Source organism: Vigna unguiculata, chromosome 3, assembly GCF_037176805.1.
Source record: "Vigna unguiculata cultivar grain cowpea cultivar isolate G323 ecotype 2 chromosome 3, ASM3717680v1, whole genome shotgun sequence".
Classification (NCBI taxonomy): Eukaryota; Viridiplantae; Streptophyta; class Magnoliopsida; order Fabales; family Fabaceae; genus Vigna; species Vigna unguiculata.
The window spans coordinates 47,952,878-47,963,629 of record NC_140794.1 but is presented as its reverse complement, the minus strand read 5'-3'; the positions used below and the strand labels follow the sequence as shown (position 1 = coordinate 47,963,629).

At 35.0% G+C, this 10,752-nt stretch overlaps 1 protein-coding gene across 1 annotated transcript; it reads left to right on the top strand.

Moving 5' to 3' along the window:
* The first annotated feature begins 3,910 nt into the window (after positions 1 to 3,910).
* LOC114178064 (uncharacterized) lies at positions 3,911 to 10,332 on the top strand. Its single transcript, XM_028063753.2, has 8 exons — positions 3,911 to 4,479; positions 5,050 to 8,494; positions 8,576 to 8,651; positions 8,757 to 8,851; positions 8,936 to 9,001; positions 9,090 to 9,179; positions 9,387 to 9,563; positions 9,989 to 10,332. The coding sequence occupies exons 1-8, from the start codon at positions 4,070 to 4,072 to the stop codon at positions 10,022 to 10,024; spliced, it is 4,395 nt and encodes a 1,464-aa protein (XP_027919554.2). The 5' UTR covers positions 3,911 to 4,069; the 3' UTR covers positions 10,025 to 10,332.
* Positions 10,333 to 10,752: the final 420 nt, after the last annotated feature.

Sequence of the window (10,752 nt, the reverse complement as noted above, 5' to 3'; positions counted from 1 at the left end):
CGAACGGAGAAACTGATCGGTCCAATTTGAAGAGCTTGCCGAGAGGATCAATCCTACGGTCTCAGTTCTTCAATTAGACGACCAGAGAAGTCAGAGAACTCTAGAAAAGTGATTTCTAGAGAGATAGTGTGTTTTAAAATAATGAAACTCGTTTATAACAATTCTATTTATACTAAAAGCTTTTAATATTAAAATTATCGAGTCTCACTATTTTTAAACCACTATCACTTTTAAAACGCCATTTTCTAGGATCTTACGGTAAATACAAAGAGTAGATATTGCATCAATTATATTTAAAAACCCAATTACAATATTTAAAAAATTATCATTTAACATTGAATTTTGTAAATAAGTTGTATTATCTACATGAATAAGTAGTCCCTAGATCTGGACATACGGAAGTAGGTGTAATATTATCCTTTATGTTATTTATTAATGCAGGACAATAAAAGTAATTTTAATATTAAACTATTAAGAATATAAAATTTGAGAATAGTTGTGTGTATGTTACGAAATTATTTAATTCTATTTTAAAATTGTTAATTAATAAGACAGCGGATGGAAAAGATGTATAGAACGACTAGGATCAAATTAAATCTTTGCAATATTTTTCCTCATAAAAGATTATTAGAAACTTTTTAAATTAATAAAATTATTCCAATAATGAGTAATATAAGAAATAAATAAGTATTAGAAAGGCAATTTAATTACCTTTGACTTTTAGTCCTATAGAATTTGCCTCTTTCAAGAATTTTTGAATCACATAAGTTCCTTTATGTTTAAAAAAGAGTAAAATTGGCTCCTATTTCAACTTCCCTTCTCATTTAAACTTGTAGCATTCTTTTATTCATCCAACTATTTGAGTTTTAACTAATTTAGGATAATAAATATTTTAAAAGCTTGAAAGTCACAAATTAGTATAAATTTGTAAGAAATGAACCATCTTATATTATGATCTTTAATTTGATTTTGTGTATGCATAATCACACAATTTTAAAGAAATCTGTGCTAACTATATTATCTAGTAAAATCTCTAATTATTTAAAGAGAGAGAAAAAAAAGTTAGGTATATCTACATATTTGGACATGGAGGTAGTTGTGACATAATACCCCTTGAATGGAAGTTGGGGTGTGGCATTGTGTATGAGAGAGTGAATATCACTAATTTATGATTTTGGTTCATTGTAGGACTTCATTTTTGGTGTATTAGTGCTGTATATTAATGTATTTTTATGTGTATTAATTTGCATTTAGTGTGTATTGGTGCTGCACATGTTCTCAATTTGTTTCAAATTTGGACTATTTTGGTACTTGTTTTATAGATTTTGTACCTATTAGTGTTACTATTTCGGACTACATTTTGGTGTAACTGTTGTTGCTTTACATTTGGGTGCAATTTGGAACTTCATTTGGTGGTGGTCCTATCTTATATACATTTTTGTACTAATGTATGATGCATTTGGGCATTTCTGAAATGTACTTTTGTGCATATTTGAGGCAAAATATGTTTGTATTACATTTTGGGAATTAATTAATTATGGTGTTGCACATGTAAAACATACACACTGGTATTTTGGGTTACATAGGTTTTTATATTTTCCTTTGCTGAAAATTTAGGTATTGACGAAGTTTGAAGTTCATTGCAAAATATTTGAATCGAAGGCTCTGAAACATTTTGGTTAACAGAAGTTTTTTTTTTTATTTGAAAGTTTTTTTTTTTAATGTATATCTCACATGAAAACAAAATGGAATCTCAATTTATGTAAATATCACATCCTTAATTTCACCTTTGGCTTTGCTTTAGGGTTATTATTATTATATACTTAATCTGATAAAAAAATATTAGATATATAATATTCTTTTTACCACGTCAAACTATTTTTTATTATTGTTTACATGCTTGGAGTTTTGAGTTTTTTTTTTTTACCAATCTAGGTTAACTTTTTTTTTTAATTATATTTTTAGGTCGATTTAAAAAGAAAAGGTTTAGAACTAAGTTGTGTCTTATTGACACCACTTTAATATGAAGAAGTGGTTTCCACCTTTGACCATTTGTGACTTGTGCAGTTGAAGTTGTTGGAATACGAGACAACTTCTATTTAATTGTTCAAGTTGTGAAAAAAAAAATGACTTTCATTAAAATTAAATGTAATTAATCATGTACTGAATAAAGTTGTGGAAAGATAGGATAATTTTTACTTAAAATAAATTCTTGTCTGAGTTAGACTTTTACTTAATTATATATATAATCATTCTTTAATTTCCAAATCAAATATAAAATAGATTTACGAATTCAATTACTTTTATTAATTGAGTTATATTTGTTAAGATTGTAATTTACTTTTTAATTTTTAACTATATATAGTAAAATGTAAAAGACATTTGTCTATTTGGTTTGTATACTTCATATTTTATTCGTTATCAATTGTATTTTAAAATAAAAATGGAAATAAATTTACGTATTGTAATAATATAATATAATACAAATAACTTACTATCTGTGTCCTTTTTCACTAGGTTTGATAATTACTTTTCTTATTTGTATATAAGAGATATTGGATAAATTTTTTCTTGTATTAAATCAATCTTCAGAAAAATTCAACTGAAAATGCAACATTTTTTTACAATGAAAAATAAATACGACAGTAAAGTGAATTTTTAAAAATTATCCCTGAAAATTTTTGTTTAAAAATATATGGATTTTAATTTAAAAATAAAATAATCATCTTATTGTTAAATTCTAGGACACTGAATTGGTAATAATAATAAAAAATTGAAATTCGTGCAATGTACGAACTTTGAAGTCAGTTTAGTTTTAGACATAACAAATCTCACTCCAACGTTGTATGAATGCGTCACTTTTGTCTCTATGTTTTAAAATAAAATGGTACGGTGTAGGTTTTGTTTGGTAGCAAAGACAAAAGGTCCCCTGTATTCCTACCAAAATGTACACCATTCATCTATCAGATAATTTTAATCATAATAAAAATTGAAAATTTTATTAATGGTAACAATTAATATACAAGATAAAAAATATTATCTCAAAATTTTATTCAAAATACTTTCTTAAATACTAGTTAATAACCACATGTGCAATGAGTTTTATCAAGGTTTTTAATGATTTTTATCGCACACTGGTAAACAAAGTGAACGCAATAACGCCTGAAAAGCAAACGAAAATAAAAAATAAAAAATAAAATTAGAATAACTTTATTCTTTTTTACAATTAAATAGAAAACAGTATATTTGTGTACGATGTTAGAAGATCTTTTACGCGTTAAAGTAGCAGGCATGTCTCCATCATGCTATCGTTAAGCTTAACAACTCTTCTTCTTTCCCGCGTGATTACTCGTAACCACTTTTATTTACCTATTTTAATTATTTCATTCCTTTAATTAATTAATCAATCAATTACTCTGTTAATTTATTTTGTTCAAAAGAAAAAAAAAAGAAGAAAATATATCGAAGAAGTTGCAACATCACATCACTCTTATTTTAAAGTCATTCTGGTTTCTGTTTTGGTCCCTAGATATTTTTATCATTTAATTAATCTAAAGTATAATTTAAAAACTATCATTATTATTAAAATAATATAGTTTATTATACACAATAATTTATCATTATGTAATGTAATAGTATAAACAATATGTACTATTAATTGGAAAGAAAAACGATAAATGTATTTGTTTTTCAACAATTTTATTATATATCATTATTTAAAATATGTAATTATATAGTCTTTATCTTTATTTAAAATATCTACGTAAATTCTTTATAGAATTATTGGTTATTTTGAAATAGTAATAGAAATCAGAGACTAGACCAAAGTTGTAAAAAAAAAAAAGGGCTGTTTGGTCATTTGGCGTGACCACCTTTTCCCATTCGTTTTCAATTTCATCACTCATTTTTTGTTTTTTCTGGTTTCGTCGTCCTCCTCTGACTCCGAGCAGTGTCTGCACTCAGTTAGCAGAAGGAGCAAGAGAGAGAAAGTGAAAGTGAAGAAACAAAGTAGAAAAGAGCGAGCGTGTTGAGAGAAAAAACTGTAAGAAGAAACAACCCTAACGTTCTCATGGAAAGCTTGGCGCATTCTCGCCAACCAAACAAGTTTCCCGTCACAGTTTCCAAGAAAATTACCGGCGCCGCAGGAGGCGCAGGTTTTCCGGCTGAAACTCTATACGACCACGTATACGGCGGCGCGACGAGGTTCGCCGGCGGCCACTCCCTCTCGCCACGCTTCGAGGACTACGGCGAGATTTTCTCCAGCTTCCACGCGCCGCGCGCCTCCGCCATTCCGGTGCTGGATCTTCCGTCGCTCGATGACGGCGAGGTCTTCTTCGACTTCCGAAACGTCGCGTGCGACTACTCCGAAATTTTCCGAGGCTTCGACGGCCTCGATTTTCGGCTCTCGTACGAGGACTTGTTTCACGACAGTGTCTCCGAAGAAGACGACGGTGATGATGCTGAAGAAGAAGAAGCATGGTATGTATAAATGCCATCGCGGTTGTTGTGTTTACAGTTTGGTTTTGATTGTTCGTTGAAATGCATGATTGGATTTGGTTTTGTTTTAATGCGCAGTGGAAACTCAAGGCAATGAGTTTGTGCATTTTAGTATCAGTTTGTGATTTTAGTTTCGTCGTTGAGGATTTTGGGGTAATGGTAGTGAAAATGGGCTTTTTATATGAAGCAACGGGAACTACGGTTTTTGCTTCTGGTTATTGCATAGGATAGGAAGACGCTGGGTTTGTTTTTTTTCGTAATCCTACTCCACCCCCGTTTTTCTAAAGCAAGGGTGATAAGTATTCTTTTGTCGATTAAATGGTGAATTCTTTGGATTTACAGATATATTGTATATGGTGTTACTGTTGTCAAATGCTTCTGTCCGCTTTTCAGTATTTCTTTGTGTTTTTAGAAGTTTTTTGTTGCAAGATTTTGTTTTCTTTATATCTATTTTTTGTGCTTTACTCTCTCTCTACTCTCACTATATTTTAATTTACTGAGATTGGAATTTGATATTGCAACGATATAACCGTGTTCTTTCTTCATTGGTAGGACGCCGGTGGAAACTGATTCATTTTCCGGAGACTTGGACCATTTTGGATTTCACGAAGGCATGCCAAATGATGATCATTTCCGGTCTTCTGATGGAATTACAGAGTTCAACGTTTTGTATCATAAGGTAAATGGTACAGGCAATGAAGATATGTCAAAGGGAAAAAGTACTATTAGTCAGTTGCGTGCTGCTCCTGAATTCGGTCAAATATTTGATGAAACCACGCACTTTCATAGGACGGATCCTTCCTTACAGGTTGTTGATGATGTTGACCTCGATATGGAATTTAATGCAAGCCAGGCAAGGAGAAACCATAGAGAAATGGTGTCACTTCCGGTTAATTTTACATCTGGTGAACAGGTTTTTGGTAGTGATCTTGATCTGCGCAGTGGATGCTGCAAAAATGATTCTCATTCCAGTGAAACATTCATAACTGTGTCTCACATTAGCCTCAGAACCCTACCCTCTCAAGTGCCGCCCCCTTCTCGGCCACCACCTGTATTGGATGCAAAACAGGAATACACTGGTGGTTTTCTTTCAAAGAAAGAGGGGATTGACATTGAAGAGACCCTTGGTGATACTTCGCCACCTTTCCTTGATGTGGAGGTTGATACAAATTCATCTGCTGCTTCTATCAAAGAAGTCATGCATAGATCTGAAGCAAAACATAGGAGTGCCAAGGAATTGAAAGAGAGAAAGAAGAGGCTTTCCGAAAGCAATGCAGATTCAAGATATGATGTAAAGGTTAATGAAGCAAAGACAAGTGTGAATATAACTAAATTTGATAGTTTGAATGATAAAGGTGTGCAGAGAATCGGCAAAAAGAAAATTTCTTTCACAGATGAAAGGCAGAAAACTGGGAAGGCTGCCCCAGAAACTCTGGAATTGTTAGAAGGGGAAAGACTTCTAAACGTGTTTGATGAAACGCATATCAAGGAGTCCAGGTCATCTCAAGAATCAGATAGAAGTACTGGAATTGGGATGTGGAAAGAAGCAACTGAATTTTTTGAATTGGTGGGAACAGAAGAGCCTGGAAAGGTAATTACGCCCACAAAACATAGCCATACTAAGAAACTGGTTCAAGATATCAGAGCGCATGAGTGTGGCAAGGAAGAAAGGGAAGCGTTCAACGTTAAAGCAGAATACAAAAAGGTTGGAGAAGTTGAAGGTCCTCAGCAAGAGGAATGCAAGGAGAAATACAAAGTAGGAAATGGGGCTCATGAACAGAGAAAAACCATTAAAAAATCTAAGTTATCTGATGAGGAGTTCAGGCAGAGAGAGCATGTGAAGAACGAGGAAATGGCCGAAATATTTGGGCTAGAAAAGAGTGAGAAGGCAAGAGTGGTCAGTCTACATGGAAAAACTGATCAGAAAGTACCTAAAACTGATCAACCAGGATGCTTAAAAGACATGTTCGAGACACAACGCAAGGAGCACAAACAAGTTGAGATTGAGAAATCAGAAGAGGTTGATAGAGAAAGGCTCAGTGAAGTACAGTGCAGAATGAAGCATATGGAAAGTGAGAAAAAACAAAAAGAGGATGAACAACTACTACTGAGTATGAAAAGGCATAAACAGTCTCAGAGAATGAAAGAAAACGGAAAAATTCAAAGAGAAGCTTCTGCTCTTGGAGGTGTAGAGAGTGAGCAACGGGTGAAAGATTCTGTTAAGCTAGAAAAGTTCGAAAGATCAAATGAAGCCTGTACTCTGGATAGCCACAAGGAAAATATGACTTACAAAATAGAAGATGAAATTATCCTTGAAGCTACACAGATTCACAAGAAGAAGCAATTGAAGGAGACATGTCAAAATGAAGTTGGGAAAAGCCGCAAAGGTTCTTGTACAATGGAAGAAAATCATGAATGCTTAAAGGATGCTCTTGAGCAGGTAAAGAATGAAAAGGGACTTAAACGGGACTTTGAACTAGAAATGAACGAGAAAAGATCTGGAGTGACTTTTGAGCTAGGGGAAAATGAGCCTTGCGAAAAAGATCAAGGTAAAGAGAAACTTAATGAAATTTGTGATGGGTATAGAAAAGGAGATAGACTAAAAGATATGGGTGAAGGCATATGGCTTCAGAATGTTCTGAAACAAGCTCCAGAACTACAAATGAATATTGGAAATGAGACTCAGAGAAAGAAAGAAATCGATTGCCCATCAGACCTAGCATGTGACAGCGAAGGAACTGTGGATAAATCACGTGAATACAGTGTGGATAAAGCTTTGGAACAAACAGAAGGTGATGGGAAAGGGATTCACTTGAATTTTGCAAAAGAAACCAGTGAGGAACGGAATACAGAGAGTGATGACAATCTTGTGTCTGCTCACTCATCGTCCATTCATGAAGAAAATATTTGCATAAAGGAGCTATGTCAAGACCCTATAGCTGACCAAGAAATTGGAAAGAGTGTCACTGCCTGCAAGATTGATGAAAAGAAATTGGAAGAGGTATGTTCGGAAAATCTGAAGGATACTGGGAAAAAAGGGGCTTTTGAAATGTCCCAAGGAGAACTAGAGCATTCAGGAAAGATGACTTGCACTAGTACAAATGTCAATGTCAACGAGCATAGTTTTAACAGTGAACAGGCATGCACAAAGGAAACTAAGCCAGCCCCTCAAATGGAATTTGATGCACGGAATGGAGTGAGGACAATTGATGGATGGGGTGAGAGAGTAAAGACTAAACAACATGTGAATGTTTCACTAAACACTGAAGAGAGCCGGGACCGAATGTCATTAAGCCATGCTAACGTGTGTGTTGATTATGGAAGGAACACAGTAGCTGATGAACCTGCTACAGTACAAGAAGCGGTAAATATCAAGAAGTCTTCTGAAAGAGGTCATGCATCAAATTCCACCAAAAGCAAAGATAAAAGTCTTGATGAAACTTCTGCTTCAATAGAGAAAGATGCTGAGAGGATAAGAAGAGAAAGAGAGTTGGAAGAAGATCGTTTGAGAAAGATAGAAGAGGAGATGGAGAGAGAAAGGGAAAGACAGAAAGACAGAATGGCTGTTGACAGAGCAGTGCTGGAGGCTGAAAGGGAAAGGGAAAGAGGAAAGGATCGGATGGCAGTTGATAAAGCAACTTTGGAGGCTCGTGATAGAACATATACTGAAGCTCGGGAGAGAGCAGAAAGGGCTGCCTTTGAGAGAGCAACTGCGGAAGCTCGACAGAGAGTACTGGCTGAAGCCAGAGAAAGACTTGAAAAGGCATGCGCTGAGGCTAGGGACAAAACATATGCTGATAAGGTTGCTGCAGAAGCCAGATTGAAAGCACAGCGAACTGCCGTAGAAAGAGCAACTGTTGAGGCTCGAGAGCGTGCAATGGAAAAAGTAAAGGTTGAGAGAGCGGCATTTGAGTCCAGAGAACGATTAGGGAGGTCTGTCTCTGACAAATTTAGCGTTCCTTCCAGAAACAGCGGAAGACAGGGCTCTTCATCCTCAGTAAGTATTCACAGACCCACTTAAATATGCAAGTGATAAATTTCATTATTGCCTGCTGACTTTATAATATTTACATGGCAGGATATGCTGGATCCATTTTGTCAGAACTCTAGTTCCTCCACTCATTCCAGATATCCGTACTCCTCAGTTTATGGTGGTATGTGATGCATCAAACCCATGACTTACTTTTGTATAAACTTTCAAACAACACTTTAGTGCTTCCACTAGATAATCCTGACCAGGTATTGTCCTTTGCTTGAAGCTTCCTCTTTTACTGAAAGATCAGAACGAGAAGGTGAATCAGCTCAGAGGTGTAGGGCTAGACTGGAGAGGTATCGCCGAACAGCTGAACGTGCAGTAAGTTCTCTAACCTTGTTCATCATGCATTAATTGTACTTATAAAATAAATGAGATTGACGATGACTTTCGGGAAAATGCAAGGCAAAAGCTTTGGAAGAAAAGAACATGCGCGACCTTGTAGCTCAGAAGGAGCAAGCTGAGAGAAATGTGAGCTTATGTCCAAACTGTTGCTTTTTATAGGTTCAGATTTGTTGTTTCAACATTTTGTTGATTACTAGTCTGATCCTCTTTGCAGAGATTAGCAGAAACCCTGGATATTGAAGTCAGGAGGTGGTCAAGTGGAAAAGAAGGAAATTTGCGTGCATTGCTTTCAACCTTGCAATATGTAGGTTTTTCATATTCTCAAATAACCCTTATCACTCCTTTCTCCTCTCTTATTCTGAACTACTTTTTACTGAAGACAGTAAGGAGGTGATTTGAAGGTCCACTAGAACTAGTCTCAAACAGATGAGACTAAATTGGTTTCTTAATCTTTTCTAATTGTTGATAGTTCGTTATATGTGGTTCTTATCTAGTTTTTTCACATTGTCAGATTCTTGGGCCTGATAGTGGGTGGCAGCCAATCCCACTGACGGACGTTATAACTTCTGCTGCTGTCAAGAAAGCTTACAGAAAGGCCACCCTTTGTGTCCATCCCGACAAATTACAGCAACGTGGAGCAAGTATTCAACACAAATACATATGTGAAAAAGTCTTTGATCTCCTAAAGGTATTTCATGCGTGCCATCTTCCAGTTGATTTATTTATGTGAATCATGTGTAAGTTCTGCCAGAGCGAACCATAATGCTGTTGCAGAGCTTCTATTATATCAAGTGCACATGCACATCATATACACATTTGCATGTGAAATTATGCAAACACGCAAGCATGCCAATAATGCTAATGCGCGTGGTGAGGTTGATATCTGACCTTTTACAAACCTCCTTCCCCAAGCTAGAATGTCATGAGCGTTCGCGTTCTGCATTTTGTTTCTTACTTCATATACATGGCAAGTTGGTTATTCCAACACCCCTCATTCTGATGAAAAAACATTAAGTTGGATAAAGTATCTTGAACTTCATTTATTAATTATCATGTTCGACCTCTCATTTTTGCTTTCTTTCTTTTCCTTTTCTGTCCTGTTTCAATATCCAGGAAGCTTGGAACAAATTCAACTCAGAAGAGCGATAGCACACCTTATGTTTTTTTACATGTCCCTTTACAAGAGAGCAGTTCCCTTCACATGTAATGTGGGCTACTGGGGACGAATACCACGTTCTTTTATCATTTTCAACGTTCTGTAATATTTATTATTCCCTAAATATTTATATGTAAGAAATACTCATCCTACCAATGCAAAAGTTAAAGGGTAAATACATACAAAAAGGCATATAGAGGCTTGTATTTATACCATCAGACAAACTTTGGAATCCCAGTTCTAAATCTTGAATTTATTACAAGGATATAAAACATCATGAATCTGCACGAAATTTACTGAATGTTTCTGTCTGTCAGTTTAGTTAAGCAAAGATGAAAAATTATTATCGATCGCACTTTTAACCTTCCATTGGTAGTGCTACTTCTGCTAGCGGTTTTGTTGTACGACTGACCAGAAAATAAGATTGATTGGTATTTTAAGTTTTTTGGTGAGAAAATAGATTAAAACAGGCAAAATTCACGAGGGAATACAGGATGAGATAAATCTGCCAGTCATGCCAACAGAATAAAATCAGGATGGAACTCAGATAACTCAGATTCTAAAAGAAACATGAACTCAACTCGTGTATTTCTATAGCCACGTTCCAAATGAACATAAAATGTCCATGATGATCCCGCATTGCTACGACTTTTTTCCAAGCCTTATCTTGATAATGAAATTGAAGTCGCTTGTGGTGTCTTAATAATGAGGCATTTATTCT

Bases quoted from the DNA above. Each gene is read 5' to 3' on its own strand.
- LOC114178064 (XM_028063753.2), top strand. From the start codon at position 4,070: ATGGAAAGCTTGGCGCATTCTCGCCAACCAAACAAGTTTCCCGTCACA. The intron at 8,652-8,756 runs GTATGTGATGCA...CTTTGCTTGAAG, and splicing joins GTACTCCTCAGTTTATGGTG to CTTCCTCTTTTACTGAAAGA. The intron at 9,180-9,386 runs GTAGGTTTTTCA...TCACATTGTCAG, and splicing joins TGCTTTCAACCTTGCAATAT to ATTCTTGGGCCTGATAGTGG.